A 21,320-nucleotide genomic window follows, 5' to 3' on the forward strand; every position below is an offset into this window, starting at 1 on the left:
TATGTCCTATTGTTTTCATTGAAATACAATTCTTTTTCAAAGAAAATAATTCTTTAACGGTCTTTAAGGTGTTTTAACAAAAATGCAAACTTAAATCAAGATCCATAATACAGAACAACACTCCGAGAATACGGAGAGTTAAATTATTATTGTACCTAATGAAAGTGATCAGAAATGGAGTAGTGTGTTTAGATTAACTTAAGGATGTTTCGAACAGATTCCAATTAGTCTTGTTGCCATAACAATTCTGTACTTCAACGTTAATATATCAAAGTTTGTAATTATACGGTACGACATTTTGCAAAATAAACATCTGCATAATATATCTACATAATAATCTAGATACATTCCTCCTTATTGTCTTAAACCAAGCAAAAACTGGCAAAATAAAAGATAAAAAAATTAAAAGAACACTTTACTTTGATCTATTTATTTGAACATACTACAAACATAGGTTAAGGATTGGTCTACTACGCCAGCGGTATCTAGTTGGCGCACAGCGGAGGCCAATCCTTAATCTAAGACTACAAATATCTTTCGATTGCCATAAAATACAAAAGTATGTCCCGCGAGGATTTAAACGAATTTCCTCTTTAGACAATGAATTTTGAGAAATAAGAGATCATACAAAAATAGATTGATATCGCATTTCTTATTTTCGGCCTGCCTTACCATGTATCACATAAAAATCGATCCATATTACCAAATTGAATAGGTATTAAATTTTAACAACTTCAGGTAGTAAGGACTCCTTATTATACAGGTCTTAGGTAGCCCTATGGAACATAAAATTAGATTAGACGCATCCTTTCGCTACGGTCCAAAGCCGAAAGAGTTCATCTTTATTTATAACGTCATCTATATTTATCCGATCCATTTTTTGCCGTCCTAATTCTAATATAATGCTCTCAGCGCGCTTCGTGTGGAGTGCGCTCCACAATAGAATAATGATTATTTACTTCTCTTTTTTTATGTTCGCTCATCCACTGATTGAAACCGATACGCCCTATCTCATTATTATTTTTCGTAGCAATAATACAAAAAGATTTGAATTATCATTGTTCTTGCGAAATTGATTTATATTTTATGTTCTTTATCGCCTAATAAGCTTCAGGTATCCGTAGGTCTGTGTATCGATTTGATTTTGTAATACATTTACTAAAATACATAAGAGATGTACGCTAAGTATTCTAAAATCTTCGGATTTCATTTCATTTATTTATTAGTAATTATAATTACATACATTGTTCTTCATGCCTAAGATAAATTTACAGTGTCAGTCTCAAAAACAGAAACAAAGAGGCACCCTTAATGTACTACATTCCTCACTAGGAAACCCTGTGCATAGCCAACCAGTGATTACCGTCTGCTATGTAATTTTATTTAATGTTAATAATGAATGAAATATAACTAAAACTGACAACTAAAACAATATTTATTTGACTTTAAATTATACCTATCTTATATAATAAGAAACTTAATAAAATTAAATAGTGATAGATAAAGCAAATACTCATAAAAAAGTAAAAAAAGTTATATTAATTTTGAATTTATAATTTTCTCGGTTTCATCATAGCTTACTTGTAAAGGCCACTCTCGTACTGATAGCTGGAATAATTTTTTGCAGTAAATTCTTTTGCCAGTTTGGGGATAACATGTTCGCATTTCGCTGGCATGCTCCCCCGAACTGAGTCGGCATCGGGTTTGATTACTAAAAATAGTCTTGATGCATTCCACAAGCCTCGGCGAAGACGCATCGAGGGCACAGGATCGTCCTTGGGTCCGCCTCCCGCGCCCGCTCAAGCCATTATCTCCCTTTTTTGCCATTAAATAACAATTCAACCGCGAACAATCGAATCGTTCTCTCAATAAGAGTTGGTATACATTTAAATTTTATATAGAACATCAACTACGGTTTTTTCTGTTAGATTACTCGGGTCATTAGGTGTTTCTAAAATTTAACTAAGAGTTGAACGACCAGACTTAAGACTAGATGAAGGTCAAATGTTTGAACCGAATAAATTGAATTACTTTAATATAATGTTAAAAGAACAAATAAGGGCGACACGCTTTTTCGGCAATGTTGATAGCAAAATCATCAAAACGTCGGAATAAATAAATTGCACGCGCATTTTATTCAAATACTTTCGTAAATAGAGCATCATCATGAATGCTGCTAATAAAATTCAGCTAAAATAATATAAAATCCACGCTGGCGTGTACTGCCTTGCCCTTGATCTTGCAAAAGCTGCTGTAACGTAATTCAGTCTGCACTTGAGTGAGGGTTATTGCGATACAAGACAGGTTTACGTTATGTAACTCACGCGCCTTCGTACTTAGCACGACGTGCTTCGCAGGTTTTAAGGTGGCTTCGTCTGCGCCGGCGCCTAGTACATTTATTACTGTCCTTTGCAGGATATACTGATCACCATTTTGCTTATGCAAATTATGAACATCTCTTGAATATTGAAAATATGCATGTTGTTCGCTTCTCGAACTGTTTTCTGAGTCATAAACTGTACTTCTTTGCTGTGGGTGTATTTTATGGTATAAAAACCTTTACTTATTTAATAATTTATTTCAAAAGGGTTGGTATTTGACTAGTCCTGGTGAATCCTAGTAACACCGCGTCCAGAATATAACTATTGTGTTCGCCACTCATACCTACTTATAACTCGTCGTCAAGCCCTGCCACATTTACGAACAGCAGTATCTTCTTGAGGCAAGTACCTATTACAAACAGCATCTGTACGTGTAGTCATCACCAACCTTTAGTTGATAATGTTCAGTAATATTATTTATTGAATTACTACCGTCGAATTTTATAGCATAGAGTTTATTGTGAAATATATTTTCATTCATTGCTACTTACATTTACAAAATCATAAAATAGTTGTATAATTATAAATACATATAATTAAAGACGCTGATGCATTTACATAATTGCTGCAATATTCATCTTTAGTGCTTTTGTAATTACGAGGGGTAAAACACCTAGCCTCATGCAAGAAAGCGAACTAAACGTTTTTGTTACATAATGTAATTATCATGTAGGAGTTATTTTAAATTTGAATATTCATTATACATTTCAAATTACAAAGATTGTAATCTCCATTCTATTTCAATAGGCTAAATAACAATTATTGTTTATGCAATCAATTTTTTTTTTAAACAACATAAAGATAATTTTTTACTGTCGTAGCTTAATAATTGTTGTTAAATAACTACATCTTACTGTTTGCTTGTCTTAACTTTGCGCGATCTCTTGGTTTTGTCACGTTTGATGTTCCAATGAATTTTATAATTTAACAATACAATATAACAGACTTCGTATGTACCTTCATCAAGAAAAATTAAGTCCATGGAACTTGAAGAAATTCTATTAATTCTTCAATATTATATATCTATACTAGTGGACCCAACAGACGTTGTCCTGTACACACGTGTTAAATTTGAAAAATCGGTCCTACCGTAAGGAGGAGTTCACTAACGTACACATGAACAGGATAATTATATTATATGGACGGAATTGAGAATCTAAATCAATCTCAAATTCACTGGAACACACAAAAAAATCATCAAAATCCGTCCAGCCGTTTAGGAGGTAGTTCAATTGTGAACCTAAACCATTCTCGAATCCACCTGAAGACGCATAGAAAGTTTCATAAAAATAAATATCGGTCCAGCCGTTTAGGAGGAGTTCAGTGACATACACACGCACACAAGAAATATATACATATATAAAGATATCTATATCTATATATATCATCATTGAAGTCAGTGCAAAAGTTTATATGATTCGTATGATTCCATCTAATTAAGGAAATTTCACGTGCGTGCAATGTTTTTAAAACTTACAAGCTCTTCTTTGGTATTTTCATTACACGTTATGCTTTGGAATACTTATTCATTTTAATTATTATACCAAAAGGCGTCTTTTTTCTCAAAATTGATACCTTTTGAATACTTTTTGTCGTCAGTTAAATCACACCCACTGCTTCGGACATAAATGGCGCGCTGAGAAGACACGGCGCAAGGTACTCTTCCTGTACAGTACCACTACTAATTAAATTTTTAAGTATTCTTATTTTTAAATTTATACAATATTCTAATCTGTGATTGCTATTGTTGTACTCTATAGATGTATGTATGTACTCTATAGAGTTTTTGTAACAGTGAAAAGGTGCTTGCAAAATTTCATCATTATCGGTTGTTTTTTTTCTTTTCTTGTTTTTTTACACACGTGGACAGACATTTATTTTATTTTATTTATTTGGAGAAAAAAAAACAGAACAATTATCTAAAATCTAGGTACAAATAAGTGGCTTATAATATATGAAGCTAAAACAATTGTTCCTTAGAAATTTCTCACTAAGACTTAAAGTTTCTAATGTGACAAGGACAGTTTAATTACTAAATATTACTGAAAAAGAACATAAAAAAAGACTAATGTTACAGAATTTATGAGCCTCATTTTAGATCATGTATTGCAGTAATTCTCTTGTTTATTACGTTTTTAAATTGTGCTAAATTAATTATATTAAAATCTATATCAATATCAACAGAGACAAAGTTTTTATTGAACGAATTCATAAGTTTGGTAGTTAAAGTGCGAGGGCTTAATAAATAAAAAATAACTTACTTTCGCATTTATATTATCAGATGGATTAGTGCCATACCAATATCGATAAGCACCAACATCAAAACGAAACATTTAAAATTTAACTTCACCATGTTTTAAAAATATATCAAAGCAGTTTTTTTCATACATTCTTTTAAAAGCCAAGTTTTAGTTTGAGTGTTATTTTCGTAAACGCCCGTTTTATTGTCCCGGCCAAATATGGGCGAAGTTAAAGAGAAAAGCTCATTGGTATTCACTTGCAGACTATCCGAACGGAATCTCAAGTCCTGCCTACGTAATAACTACAACATCCTTCCATTCAAACAGGATGTAACATGAATTTTGAGAGGGACTTTTACGATCTATTACAAAAATTTAATGGAGATTCCATTTCGATTTCAATGTAATAATTTGTATTGTTTTAAAACGTGCGTCCGTTATTTAAGAACTCATTGATGACTCGAGCCATATTTCAAATTGTTGACATTTAATTTGTATTAATGTGTACAATGGCAGATAAAATTAATTTATTTGTGTTTTATGAAATTTATTTATTCATACGGATCATAAAAATCATGATAATTATACACAACAACAAGTAAGTAAGAGAGTAAAAGAGTTTTTAGAGCAAGAAAACATAGAATTATTAAACCATCCGCCGTACAGCAACGACCTAAGCCCTCATGATCATCATTACACGTTATGCTTTGGAATACTTATTCATTTTAATTATTATACCAAAAGGCGTCTTTTTTCTCAAAATTGATACCTTTTGAATACTTTTTGTCGTCAGTTAAATCACACCCACTGCTTCGGACATAAATGGCGCGCTGAGAAGACACGGCGCAAGGTACTCTTCCTGTACAGTACCACTACTAATTAAATTTTTAAGTATTCTTATTTTTAAATTTATACAATATTCTAATCTGTGATTGCTATTGTTGTACTCTATAGATGTATGTATGTACTCTATAGAGTTTTTGTAACAGTGAAAAGGTGCTTGCAAAATTTCATCATTATCGGTTGTTTTTTTTCTTTTCTTGTTTTTTTACACACGTGGACAGACATTTATTTTATTTTATTTATTTGGAGAAAAAAAACCAGAACAATTATCTAAAATCTAGGTACAAATAAGTGGCTTATAATATATGAAGCTAAAACAATTGTTCCTTAGAAATTTCTCACTAAGACTTAAAGTTTCTAATGTGACAAGGACAGTTTAATTACTAAATATTACTGAAAAAGAACATAAAAAAAGACTAATGTTACAGAATTTATGAGCCTCATTTTAGATCATGTATTGCAGTAATTCTCTTGTTTATTACGTTTTTAAATTGTGCTAAATTAATTATATTAAAATCTATATCAATATCAACAGAGACAAAGTTTTTATTGAACGAATTCATAAGTTTGGTAGTTAAAGTGCGAGGGCTTAATAAATAAAAAATAACTTACTTTCGCATTTATATTATCAGATGGATTAGTGCCATACCAATATCGATAAGCACCAACATCAAAACGAAACATTTAAAATTTAACTTCACCATGTTTTAAAAATATATCAAAGCAGTTTTTTTCATACATTCTTTTAAAAGCCAAGTTTTAGTTTGAGTGTTATTTTCGTAAACGCCCGTTTTATTGTCCCGGCCAAATATGGGCGAAGTTAAAGAGAAAAGCTCATTGGTATTCACTTGCAGACTATCCGAACGGAATCTCAAGTCCTGCCTACGTAATAACTACAACATCCTTCCATTCAAACAGGATGTAACATGAATTTTGAGAGGGACTTTTACGATCTATTACAAAAATTTAATGGAGATTCCATTTCGATTTCAATGTAATAATTTGTATTGTTTTAAAACGTGCGTCCGTTATTTAAGAACTCATTGATGACTCGAGCCATATTTCAAATTGTTGACATTTAATTTGTATTAATGTGTACAATGGCAGATAAAATTAATTTATTTGTGTTTTATGAAATTTATTTATTCATACGGATCATAAAAATCATGATAATTATACACAACAACAAGTAAGTAAGAGAGTAAAAGAGTTTTTAGAGCAAGAAAACATAGAATTATTAAACCATCCGCCGTACAGCAACGACCTAAGCCCTCATGATTTCTATACTTTCCCTAAAATAAAGAATAAATTGCGTGGTCAGAGATTTTCATCACCTGAAGAAGGTGTGGACGCCTACAAAACGGCCATTTTGGAGACCCCAACTTCCGAATGGAAAAGTTGCTTCAATGATTGGTTCCATCGTTTGGAAAAAAGTGTCAATTTTCGCGGAGATTACTTTGAAAAGCAATAAATACATTTTTAAATAGTAATGTTGTGTCACTTCCTTGATTCCCGAAATTTTCAGTGCCTCCCTCGTATCAATATAAATAAAAAAAAAACATGTGTGCTATTCACACGTGGTAGAAGTGAAAACTTCAAAAATTTTGGCTTCAAGATAATGAGACGAATGTAAAACTTCGGGAAGAGGATAATTATAGGTTTTAGTAATGATCATAGTGATACAAAGTTTGATAATTTTTTTACATTTTATTCGTATATATAGATTAATTCAGACTCGGAGCTTACATTTTCGATATATAATGGTAATGATGGTAACTAAATTATTAAATTAATACTTTGGGCTTAATATACTATATATATCTTTGAAATACTGTGTCAATTACTGTTTTTGATCTTGTTGTTCAAATTAAATTTGGCGTCCAAAAACTCAATTAACGCAATCGCTGTATCCGATGCAAAATTTACATAAAACCTCTAAACTGCATATGGAGTCCTGGTACGTGTTGCTAGGATGACACATGATCTCTGTATAAAAATATTGTTGTATTTCACAATAACAATCTCGTTTTTTTTAAAATAATGTTCAGGTCCAGTGTATTTGGAAGTGCCCCTCAGATTTTTCGCGATTTTTCAAGAATGTCCGGCTCGTCTCGTCCCTTAATGTCATAAAGATAAACAAAATGGCCAAAGTCATTTCAGTTCTGGCAAGCAAAGTGTCGTTCTATGAATGGTTTGCCAGTTACGGGACACACGATGTGTCACGGAACAGTCACCTTGGTTCACGAAGTGCTTTTGGTCAACGAGCCGTTAACATCCGCTACTTCAGCCAACAAACTACACGCTCTGTTATTCACGGCAGGTGCAAGACGGAGTGGATTATCAAGCCTGACATGATTTTTCACTTAGAATGACTCATTATGTACTGACAAAATGTTTAGTTCTGGACTGCTCTTAATTAAGTCTTTGTTCATGAAATTCTGTGTGTTGGACAGAATTTGTTTGACATCAAAAATAATTCTAACGGAATCAATTTTGAGAAAATAAATGCCTTTTATGACTTTTAGTGTGCTGGAAAGAACGCTGTTGGTATGGACGATATATTTTATTTATTCGGAAAAACCCGTGTAGGTTTAAGGTTAAGTTATCCAATGACAACTATACCAATATCGTGTAGGTACAATTGTATTACCTATAATTTTACTTAAATTTGTTTTATAAAAGTCTGACAACTAAATATTACTAAAAACGAAAAGAATTTTAAAGGATCATATAACTCAATGTAATTTGCTATTTGGACTATTATAATGGTATATTATAACTACATTAAATATGTATGTATATGAATGTTAAATGGATATTAAGTGAGGTCTAAAGTGACGAAGCACGACGGGGTATCGAGTGTACCGGCGGTGTCGGGACACACATCAATATGCGCAGGCGCACCTCGCCGCGAACGTGACCCGCCTACCACCGCGTGATCCCCGCGAACAAACCACTACCCCTATACACAAATATAACACAACTCTTAAAACAACATCTTCTCAGCACTTAGCTGATCATATACTTAACTCGAATAACAAATTAAGTTAAATATATTACAATGAAAAACTATTTTAATATTAAAGCATTTCATACTTCTATCAGAAACTTAATATATTAGGAGTTAAAATGCGAAAATAAATAGCAATTTAAATAGCGATGCTATTTAATGTTAAGTGTGAATTTTGCTAAGTTGCACTTTAAAAAACCTATAACAACAAAATCATGTTTCGCCTATACACGAGACATATCTGCACCCTTTTGACGAGAGAAGAGGCGATAGATTGTCATTTATAACATTTGAAATATCAACAAAGGTCCAAAATTTCCTTGTATTAACTCCTAAGATGTTGATATTGAAAGACGGTTATAATGACTTAACGTTGCTAAATAACAGGTTAATCTACTTATTAGGTAACGCAAATTCTGCACAAAACCTTTGCGCAATGTTATGACAAAATGGAGTTTTGTATGTTATATTATATTAAGATTATAAAAGTAAATGAAGGTGTAAGTACCGTGAGTAATGCTTGTACTCAAGTGAAAAAAAAAAAGTTTGCTGCTCATATTTCACTTACAAAATTCCACAAGTCCGTGCTCATTGAAAACTTTAGCAAACAAACATCCAACATTAACTTAGCACTTGGCATAATAAAGGGCAAAAATAAAAGTCGAAGATGCGCATACGCATGAAACACCACTACAAAGAATTCACAGGAATATGTCAGCGAAAAAGGAAAAAAGGCGCACGTAAATAATGCGCGGGGCCGTATGTATGCATGAGGAGTCATTATGCATGGATACCAAGTCGGGTCCTTGTAATGGCGGACTGAATCGCTCTCCACTTGTTGAGCACTCCCGGGACATAAACCACTCGTTTTTGCATTCAGGCACGCATTTAAACAAAACGTGCCATAAGACATTTTCTTAGATTCCGGATTCCGTTCGCTCGAGATGGCTCCCCGCTTTTTCCAACATTCCAAGTGCGTTGAACCCCTTCCTCTATTAATATACTATTAATTGTTCAACACCTTCATAATATTACTAGCTATTGCCCGTTACTTCGTTCGCATTTACCAGTACTAACTATATTTGTTGGTGTTCCAATGTTGCCACATATTTATAAACAAAACAATTATATAGCACACAAATTAAATTCTAAACGATGCAGAACTCCAAACCGTGACATCTCGCGTCCTATGCGAGCGCTCTTCCACTGAGCCAATCGTTCGAGTGACGTATCGTTGATAAATATTGTATGTCTTGTAAAGTAGATCATGTAGATGAAACCACAACCTGAGATTTGAACAACGTCCATGCTCATTGAAACACATTTAGTTTACTTTGGACTTGTTATTATAAACGGAGTAGCACGTATCTAACTAAATCTTATATCTTTAAACGAGCAATTCTTGTATATATATATATATATATATATATTCTGAATCTCGGAAACGGCTCCAACGATTTTAATGAAATTTAGTATGCAGGTAGTTTAGGGGGCGAAAAATCGATCCAGATAGCTTTTAAAAAATGTAGTTTTATCCGTGTTTTAATGAGAAACTGCTACAATATCATAAGAATACAAAGGTAAATGTCGCCACTATATACAAGACTGTAATAGCTCAGATGGGACATTGGGTGATCTAGAAAGCAGAAGACCCTGGTTCAAATCCAGTGTCCTATTAGTTTTTTTTGTGAAGTTTTGTACATACTTATAAATACTAGCAAGGCTCGGTCTTAAATAATATCTTAATATATATAAATTACGTGACACGTTGTTTGTCCGCGATGGACTCCTAAACTAATGAACGGATTTTAATGGGGATTACTTCATGGACTGCAGTTTGGTCCAACTTGAGAGATAGGATAGTTTTTATTTCGATTTGGGACCCATAGTTATTTTTATTTTCAATATTTGTTGTATATGGACATATTTTCTATGAGAGAATTTAGTGACGCACGGATTGACAGTTCCGCTGTGAAACAATTTCATTATAACAACAGGGAGCATTTTTTACAATACAATTCTTGATGTTTTGAAATAATATTTGCAAATTCCTAGTACCTAGTTCCTATAGTACATTATATTATAGTACATCATCGACAATGAAAATGATCATATAACTTAATAATCAACATTAATTTGTATGTCTCTTGCAATCACATCATCCTGTTATTTCTGCGTCATTTCCCCACACGCACAGGGTAACTTTAATTGCATTAGAATTATCGCCAACACCCGCAACAGATCAAGTTCAAGGGTTCGAGGACCTGATAGAGGAGGTGATATAATCTCGGATGTTAATGCGGTTGTGGAAGGAAGGTATAAAAACGGATCTTATCTCCTTGACATATTTTATGTATTATGTATGCATATTGAATATATTATCATGCTATCGAACATTAATTAATATTCCAGACGAGCCTTCGTTAATGCTAAGGAATGAAATAGATGTATTTTTATTTTATAATCATTTGGGAAACTTACAAGCCAGTTTACAACGATAACTTACGAAATAATTAAAATTATTGATGGCATCTTAAAAGGTTCCACAAACTAACAAAACTACTACTTACGTTGTTCTGTTTATAATAAAAAAAAAACTCTCGCGAGCGGAATTCCGTAACATCCGTTCTTAGCTGACCTCTACTCGGCGAAAGGAATATTGCTACCAAAATTCAATCATAGCTATTTTAGTTTGATGCTAAATATAGAAATTATATCTAAGTCTGCTTCATTTAACAACAATTCTAAAGGATCTAGTAAAAAATCGAAATACAATAAAACTTGGAGATTACTGCTTGATGACAGAAAAAAGTTCACTTAGCAAGTGGTTCTCAAACAACACATTTGACGGCAGAAAAAACATTATTATCAAGGTTCAAATAGATGAATATTGTTACATTATTTAAGTTTTAATGTAGGCTATTCTTAATAAATTATCCTATTATGGTTACACCGTATAATAAAGCCCTCGGTATAACGAGGTATGTTCCCCGGGTTTAATTAAATTGGCCGCAACACAGCGTCCTCGGGATGAGAGTTTTTGTGCGATAAAGACAAATTATAATAGACAGGTCTGGTACAAAGACTGATTAAAATTGTATCTCACGCGTAAAGAAAACAAAAATGATAATTTCATCAACTTAACATGACGATTTTATAAACGATGGACTGTAATGGCTGGCAAGGTGCAGTAGTTTTTAGCTGCGTAATATGAAAATAATTTATTATAAATTCATGTTAAGCAAAGCGATAAATGCTTTCATTAACGCCGGCAAAGCTCATATTACTTCACTGCTGTTGCAGCAAAGTTTGAGAAGCGGTGATTGCTGATGTCAGTTGAGAACTTGAGACTCAAACTTATTTTATTAAAATAATATAAATTTATGATACAGTAGTGATGTTCCTATGTAGCATAAATACACATAAATATATAGAATAGGTATACCATAAGCAATTATTTAGATAAAACACTTTTTAAAGGATTAAAAAGCGTGTAATTGTAACTGTGTTTTTACATTAGATTTTGCATAAAAGTAACATTTTTATTATTATTTTTAACAACCTTTTTATAGGATAAAAATGCGTGTAATTGAATCTGTGCTTTTTCATTAGAATTACACAAAAGTTAGATTTTTATTATTACTTTTACGCAAGATCTGATGTAAAAACACAGTAGAAATTAATCCTTTAAAAAGTGTTAATTTAAATGTTTAACACTCGCGTTAATCATTGAAAATAATATTACATACGCAATTAACTCAGTCCATCCTTTTAAAATCTAAATAATGTTATTAATATAACAAACGGCGCAGTTGTGTGGTCGGGGTCAAATTCATTTTTGTAATGGCATAGTTCTGTCATTATATCATTGAGACTGGACTCACAAACGGCAAAGTTCCTTCATATTTATGTACTGTAAGATAACATGTTCAAATAAATATAAGTAAAATTGTTTTTTTTTAAATGAAAATAAGGGACAAGACGAGCAGGACGTTCAGGTGATAGTAATTGATACGCCCTGCCCATTACAATGCAGTGCCGCTCAGGATTTTTGAAACCCCCAAATATTCTGGGCGGCACTCTACAACTGCGCTCGTCACCTTGAGACAAGATGTCAAGTCTCATTTGCCCAGTAATTTCACTAGGTACGGCGCCCTTCAGACCGAAACACAGTAATGCTTACACACTACAAAGCGTATAGTTTTAATTGGATTAATGTTGGTTTACTTTTTTTAATGATAATAAGGGACGAGACAAGAAGGACGTTCAAATTATGGTCATTGATACGCCCTCTCTATTACAATGCAGTGCCGCTCAGGATTCTTGAGAATCCCTAAAGTCTGAGCGGCACTACAATTGCGCTCGTCACCTTGGCACTTAAGAAATTTTTAACCAGTAATTTCACTAGGTACGGCGCCCTTCAGACCGAAACACAATAATGCTTACACATTACTGCTTCACGGCAGATATAGGCGCCGTTGTGGTACCCATAATCTAGCCGGCATCCTGTGCAAAGGAGCCTCCCACTGGTATAATGAATTAAGACTGGTATGATTCAGTATAATTAATATCCAGGAAAATTTTGTGTGACAGACATTTGATGGCAATTTCAAAACTTAATAATATTGGCTATGTTCTATTTTAGGAAATTTCAATGGTAAATAAACAGTAAAGTAGGTAGGATGTGACTTTTTGTCAGTCAAAAATAATAATTCTAAAATTATTACCCAAAAAAATAGCAGATAACGAAAAGATGAATAAATATTAGTAGTCTGCAAAATATGTACTATATTTCTTAAAAGAATATTTTTGCTACTTTAAGACTTTATTAATAAAGTTTTATTTTTGACTAATACTTCATAGCTATTTTTCCAATTTAAATTTAGATTACAAATACCGTTAGCTCAGCTTTAAATTTATGAATAATATTTATTAATTATATTTTACTATTATGCTAATCTCGCCATTTGCTATTCAAATAAATACATAATTATAATGCAGAACATATACGCGGATGTACTTTTTTTTATGAAAATAAGGGACGATTCTATTCGGACGTTCAGCTGATGGTAATTGATACGCCCTGCCCATAACAATGCAGTGCCGCTCAGGATTCTTGAAAGACCCAGAAATTACTACAACTGCGCTTGTCACCTTGACACATAGGTTGTTAAGTCTCATTTGTCCAGTAATTTCACTAGCTACGGCACCCTTCAGTCCGAAACACAGTAATGCTTACACATTACTGCTTCACGGCAGACATAGGCGCCGTTGTGGTACCCATAATCTAGCCGACATCCTGTGCAAAGGAGCCTCCCATTGGTACAGGCAGATGTTGCCCGAAATGAGAAAAGATATGATTAAATTATTTGTGAAATCTGCATTACTGAGGACTTGCTGCCTTTTTTCATTAAATTTATTAACATTTAAAAAATAAGTATTGCTGTACTTTTGTAACTATACTACATATTGGGAGAAATATACGTACTTGATTTTGATTTGATTATTTCAACTGTAGTAGTACCTACCACTATTATTTTTACCACTGTTGTTCAATTTAGAAATAAAACATTAACTCATTTATGTATTTCAACTTAAACTCTTTAATAATGGCTTTTGTGACACTTTACAAAATATTGACCTTTAATAGTATAAATTAACTTCAAAAGTAGGTGTAGTTTTACCAAAACAGTAAACACCAACTCGACAGCGCGATTCAAAATTGTCTGTCAAACTCAATGCAAATATACTTCTTTCAGAAATATAGTGGTCGGGCGTCAAATACAGTAGGATACTATATTATATAGTAGGGTTGGCAACTCTAGGTGTGAATCAGGGCTGCCCACTGATAACCCTCCCAGCCTTCCAAGATTTATATATAAAGGATAGGACCATTTTCCACACACACACGCCACAAGTTAGGATATCCACACCATCTGGATGTGTGGCGGTCCTCCACAGTGCGGTTTTCAAGGAGCTTTCTTTCAAGTACTACAAAGCTGTGGAATGAGCTTCCTTGTGCAGTGTTTCAAAAAAAGCGCGAATACCTTCCTTAAACACTGGCAACGCTCCTGTGATTCCTCTAGTGTTGCAAGAGAATGTGGGCGGCGGTGATCACTTAGCACCAGCTGATCCGTACGCTCGTTTGTCATCCTATTTCATAAAAAAGGACCTTAGTCAGGCAACGCAAGAGGTAGGTGTAGAATTCTACAAATAACTCAACTACAATAAATCGTGGTATAACGCAGGCGTTATAATTTTTTAAGTTCTGTGTGATTATTTTATCTAACGGTATTCGTTCTAATGAATAGTGTATTAGAATGAATTTCAATATGGTGTAACATTATACGAATCGTTAAACTACCGAGCTATAACGTTTTCGAGTCAAAGAACTTTTTATTGATATAAAAAGCAACAAAAACATAAAGGACCGCGATACCGTTTAGATACAGAATGTAAATTATGTACGAGATATAGCGGTTGTTGAAAGCTTGTGCGAAAATAAAAATTCGATATTTAAATAAAATTGACTAAATGAATCAACGGTTTTTTATATTTTTCACACGTCATCGTCAACTTCCGTTACACTTATGTCCTGTGCTTCCCCGGGGAAAACGATAAAGAAGTCCCGGGCCAGGGATTTAGTAAGAGGCGACTTAGGGCATTTACCAGTGGGAGGCTTCACTGCACAGGATGCCGGCTAGATGTACCACAACGGCGCCTATATCTGCCGTAAAGCAGTACTATGTAAGCATTATTGTGTTTCGGTCTGAAGGGCGCCGTACCTAGTGAAATTACTGGTCAAAATTTTTTTAAGTGTCAAGGTGACGTGCTCAATTGTAAGGCCGCTCAAAACTTTTGGGATTTTCAAGAATCCTGAGCGGCACTGCATTGTAATAGGGATGGCGTGGCGTATCAATGAGCATCAGCTGAACGTCCTGCTTGTCTTGTCCCTTATTATCATTAAAAAAAGTAAACCAATATTAATCCAATTAAAATTATACGTTTTCGTTACAAAACAGTGCAACAACAGTGGTATAGCTACAGTTCCATTCGTTTGTGAATCCACAGGCACACACTCCGATGGCAATGTCAGAGATTATAAATAAAAATCTATTAGAAATAATGAGCTATTTATACATGACACAAGGCTTAGCACTAATAATATCTGTGATAATATACCGTTTGACTTTGAAAAACTTCATATATAATAGTAGGCTGTGATTGTTAATAAAGTAGATCTCGAAATTAGTCACTTTATTATGGAAGACGAGGACAAATAAGAGTAAGATACGTAGTTTGGTGTGAAGTGATCACCGCCGTCCATGTTCTTCTGCAAAATCAAAGGGATCACTTTCAAGCTTTTAATGATTTCTATAACTATACGATAAGCATTTAAGTTATGTTTAAAATTACATACTAATGTTTAAGATGCTCTTCGATAAAAAAAATAAGGTATTTGATGTAAAGGTTTCATATCATTAATGTTTCGTTTGCAGCACAAAGGATAACAACAATACAATTGGATGGCGTCCAGTACTTCATATCAAGAATGAACCCCTACAGTCCCGAGCTCAACTATTTCCTAGCTTACCAATACTGCAGGTAAATAATTTACAAATATTTGGTATAACAAAAAGGCAAATTTAGGATAGCCTTCATTTTAAGATGATTTTAATTGAAACTTAATCTATCCGCAGCCTGACCAATTGAACGAGCGGGACGTTCAGCTGATGGTATTTTATACGCCCTACCCATTACAATGCAGTGGCGCTCAGGATTGTTGAAAAACCCTAAAGTTCTGAGCGACACTACAATTGCGCTCGTCACCTTGAGACATTAGATGTTTAGTCTCGTTTGCCCAGTAATTACACTAGCTTACACCACGGTGATCAAGAGACTGAAACACAGTAATGCTTATACATTACTGCTTCACGGCAGAAAAAGGCGCCGTTGTAGTACTCATATTCTAGTCGGCATCCTCTGCAAAGGAGCCTCCGACCAATTTTTTCATGTGCTTCCCCAATCATTCCACCACGGACTAAAGCGAACACCCTCAGGCTCTTAAATTATAAATGTTAATTGTACGATATCACATTGTAATCCATATTTTATATTTAAAAAAAAAGCCCGCCGAGTTTCTTGCGCCCATTCTTCTCAGGTCTGAGGCAGTCTCTTTTGAATGGGTGGTAGTTTTTGACGTTCAATAAGTGATTTTAAATCCTATTTCGAATAAAAATTATGGAATTTGAATTCTTGTCATGAGAAATCATCAGTCATAAACATTATCAGAGTTTGTTCAAGCGTTGCTGTGGATGTCGCACTTGAATTGTATTCCATGGAATTTGAGCATTTTGCTATGCGCATGATCATCCTTTTAAGTTGCGTCCATTCTTGGTATAACATCCGCGTCGCATCATATTTCTCCAAGCGCATTTCTCAGCCCGTAATAGCTGCATCGTGACTCGGATTACTTATCTCTCTTATCATTGCTCTATGTATACGAGCATCACAACAGTTAAACATCCGTTATTTAGCAAACCTAAGAATCATCGATATGCTTTTGACTTGCATGAAGTAGGATATTTGCATAAATACTCTCATCATTACGGTGAGACAAATTTTAAATGTTCATGTGTGTTAGTTTTACAGATGTGTTAGTTAGCTAGTCAAGTATGTAGTATTTTGCTTTTCGTCAATCCCTATGACAAATATTGATAAACGACGTCATATTACCTAACACATATTTTCTTAAATGATTATAATCTTAAGAAAATAGAGTGTTTACTACGTAAGTATATAAAATGTTATATTTAGTATTTTAGTGCATATGTTCTACGGTAATAAACATCACGAAAGTAGTATTGAAGAAGCAGTACCTGTGAAATGTTTCTTAATTTAGATTGTTGCTATATGTAACAAAACAATCTAATACAAAAAACGACACCATCATATAACGATAAAAACACTGAAATAAAAACGCGGTCCAAATTGACAGGAGACTAAAGGACAGTAAATTGTTTAAAAACGGTTTCATGGTCTTCATCTATTCCGTCTCTTTCTCACACCTAGGTTTTTATGTAAGGATAGTTTTCTCACTTTCCCACAGGGTTCGTCTATGACGATAGTATAATAAGTTTATGGATATTTACGTTAAAATAGTTAATAAGTTAAAGTATGAGACAGCTTTGTAAAAGTTAGTTACTGGAGATTAATTGCTGCAATAAGAAAAAAACCCCAGTTGATATCATAAAAATATATATAAAAATAACGTTGTGAAATTAAATATCGACGATCTTGAAACAACATTCCATAATTAATTCCATCTGGATGTGTGGCGGTCCTCCACAGTGCGGTTTTCAAGGAGCTTTCTTCCACGTACTACAAAGCTGTGGAATGAGCTTCCTTGTGCGGTTGGTGCTTTTGCGGTTTACGGGACGATACGACATGGGTACCTTCAAAAAAAGCGCGTAAACCTTCCTTAAAGACCGGCAACGCTCTTGTGATTCCTCTGATGTTGCAAGAGAATGTGGTCGGCGGTGATCACTTAATACCAGGTGACCTGTACGCTCGTTTGTCCTGCTATTACATAAAAAAAAAATTAATCAATAACTTTGGGAACGAAAATGGCAAGAATAGTTTTGAAGCTAAAGACGGGAATATGTTTATGCTAAATCTCCTGCAGAATTAGCATAAACTTATTGTTGCACATCTTCCTGATGGCTAGGTATACAATAACAACGTTGTATAACGATTACAATTTCTTCCTAAGCTAGAAGCAATTAAAATCAGCGCTCTTATTGTAGTAATATAAAATATCTAACCAGCTGTTAGTTACAAAGGTCAGTTGCCTCGATGCGGTGTCACGACGCCTTTCCAGGCAAAACGAATACACCATTAACAGTCGTGGTCGTTGTTGTCACGACCTACATAGCCACAGAACCAATCGACACCAATCAGGGATCGCAGCTATTGTCAACAAGCTGAGTACAACTAGGGAGAACTGGAATACATTACAGGCAAGCGATTAGGGTCACGATACAGCATTATCGCATAAAATTGATACAAAAAACATCGACCGTTGATATACCTATACTGAGATGAGATTGCGAGAGCCGTGACAAAATGTGGTAAATGACAATATGTCATCTTGTACCAGCAGCCATGCATAATGCGAAAAGCTCGTCGTTATTTCGCGGGACCAGATTTTGTCAGATCCTGATAATAACTTACGGTTAAAACAACACAACAATGAATGTGAAGGATATGAATTTGTTTTAGAGTAATTGTTTTGATAAATTCAAAAAACTGTCGCATCCCTATTATAATAAATTGTTGTAATGACTGTCTCTGGAGACTGAAAATTCGACAGTCGATAAAATCAAAAGTTGGGTGGTACATTTTGACTTGAGAAAAGTAATAGTGAAATTCAATTTTGTATTTTGCGCAATTATGGACTATTTACTACTTCTGTGTACCTACGTTTTGCTGTTAACTTTTTTATAAAATAACACCAAGATTGCTGTTATATTTCCATGTCTACTGTGGGCCCCGTAAGTGTATTTCTTTCACATATATAGATAGACACAAACAACATAAAAAACAAGAAAACATCAACATATAGAGCAATGGAACGATGCATCCTGAAGCTACATAAAATACAAAAAATTAAAAGCGAAATTATAAGAAAAAAAAAACAAGCTTTCAGATGCTCTTGAATATGCTTTAAAGCAAAAATGGCAGTGGGCTCGACATATCTGCAGAGTAAAAGATAAATGGAAGGGGCCGATAGGAAAAGACAAGTCGGAAGACCCAAGAGACGGTGGGTCGATGACATAAAAGTGATAGGGGGAAAGGAATGGATGAAAACAGGATAGGTTAGAGAACGATGGAAAAATATGGAAATCTTATTTATTCAAAAACAAAATGTTAAAAGTTATTCGGAATTAATAAAGCTTCATTATTATTATTTTAAGATTAATTTCTAGTGAAGTAAATTTAAAAGATAACATAATATATTTTTTTGCAATACAATTATTGTCGTGGTTACTACACAAGTATACGAGTAACAAAAATTAAGTTGCGCTTTTTAGATCAAGTGCGACAATGAATACTAATGAGACAAGAACAAAAAGCAATGAAACAGTTAAGGTACTAAAAATATGTCGATATGTCAGAGATACTCGTACTTCAATGGGAAAAGCAATTACAATTCAGTATAATTAATTCAACCCGAGCATTATTCATTGCTTTTTAAGTCGGCGCAAGCATTCAAAACGTGCCTCGAATTTAGAAACGAGTTAATTTATATTAAAAAGAAAGGTATACCAACATATTAATGAATTATTTATAATAAGAGAACAATTGCAACTTCTTGCTGTTAAATTTAATATTCTGCTTATAAATGCCTGCATTAATAAAGTGTAATTATATAATTGATCGTAGTGATAAGAATGTAATGAAGATGCCGTACCTTCATATGGTTGTATACCACCACGGAACACTATTGAATCTTTTAATCGCTTAGAATCCAATTGCGGAATGTGAACCAGTCCTGGCAAGGCCAAAGCTTGTCTTAGCGGTGAATTTGCTCCCCGATAAACAGGCTTCGCGGTGTATTTGCGATCCTATAAGCCTTATAGGACGCGATTAGCCGGGACTCTTAGTTAAATTGCATTTGTATTTCTGGCCGAGCAAGTTTGCAACTTGTCGCAGTCGAGACACAGACAATTACACAAGCTGGGAGTTGTGTTATAAAAGTCAATGACACTGTATCCTCTTCTGCAATGCTTTCAGAACAACTTGTGTGTTCCTTCGCTTTTGTTACAACAATAATACAAACAAGTGCTTTGTTAATATTAATGTTTATTTCATTCTATTTCAGATCGTTGGGTCTTCAGCTAGCGTCATTTGAAACTAAAGAAAAAGCCGACTCGATTACAACGTATTTGACTAATGCAGGTAAAAGAAGATTTATTTTTGTGTACATTGTTACATCTTCTTGTGTTTCAAATAAGAAAGCAGCGAGCTATACAGTTAATAAATTTTTTGATTGAGTTTATTTAATTATATTACAGTTTCTTTTTTCTATTATTTATTATTATTCAAATTTATATTCATTAAATTGTGTACGTATAAAATTCAGGGCTAAAGTAATTATATTACGCAACTTATAACTTATTGAAGAATCTAAATTTGCTGTTTTTGTTAGCTTTTCGAATTATTGAGAATATTCAATTAATGCTAATATGTTTATTATTGGCACACACACGTACACACACACACACGCCTTGTTCACGTCGGGGTAGGTAGAGACAACAGAACACCACTTGCTTCTATCATTACAAACCTCACCTCTCATTGGCAGGCTACAATAAATATGATTTCTGGACGTCTGGTAACAACCTCGGTACGGATATGTATTTATGGATGAGCACCGGCCTGCCGTTCAACGCCACCTTCAACTACATGCGACGCCTCACCGTGGAGCACCCAAGCCAACACGCTGACGACAGCATGGACCCACTTGATGTCCCACAAGGAAGCACTGCTCCGCAAAGGACGGCAAGACATGGGTACGTAGATATACGACGACACTTTATAGCCAGTCAATATCCAAACTTATTTATAAATCTGACGGTACGGGTCACCTGGTGTTAAGTGATCACCGCCGCCCACACTCTCTTGCAACACCAGAGGAATCACAAGAGCGTTGCCGGCCTTTAAGGAAGGTGTACGCGCTTTTCTTGAAGGTACTCATGTCGTATCGTCCCGGAAACACAGCACAAGGAAGCTCATTCCACAGCTTCGTAGTACGAGGAAGAAAGCTCCTTGAAAACCGCACTG

At 34.1% G+C, this 21,320-nt stretch overlaps 2 protein-coding genes across 10 annotated transcripts in view; one reads left to right on the forward strand and one right to left on the reverse strand.

Moving 5' to 3' along the window:
• Nucleotides 1-21,320, reverse strand: part of LOC126966573 (cytosolic carboxypeptidase 1-like) — a 135,020-nt gene that overhangs the window by 58,256 nt on the left and 55,444 nt on the right. The window lies entirely within an intron of this gene.
• Nucleotides 1-21,320, forward strand: part of LOC126966602 (uncharacterized) — a 30,217-nt gene that overhangs the window by 5,991 nt on the left and 2,906 nt on the right. For all 4 annotated transcript variants that reach the window (XM_050810760.1, XM_050810761.1, XM_050810762.1 and 1 more), the window contains exons 2-4: nt 15,974-16,079; nt 20,359-20,435; nt 20,842-21,049. In XM_050810760.1, coding sequence (XP_050666717.1) covers nt 15,974-16,079; nt 20,359-20,435; nt 20,842-21,049 — 391 coding nt within the window. The remainder of the gene's footprint in view (nt 1-15,973; nt 16,080-20,358; nt 20,436-20,841; nt 21,050-21,320) is intronic.

This window comes from Leptidea sinapis, chromosome 10 (assembly GCF_905404315.1).
Source record: "Leptidea sinapis chromosome 10, ilLepSina1.1, whole genome shotgun sequence".
In the NCBI taxonomy this organism is placed as follows: Eukaryota; Metazoa; Arthropoda; class Insecta; order Lepidoptera; family Pieridae; genus Leptidea; species Leptidea sinapis.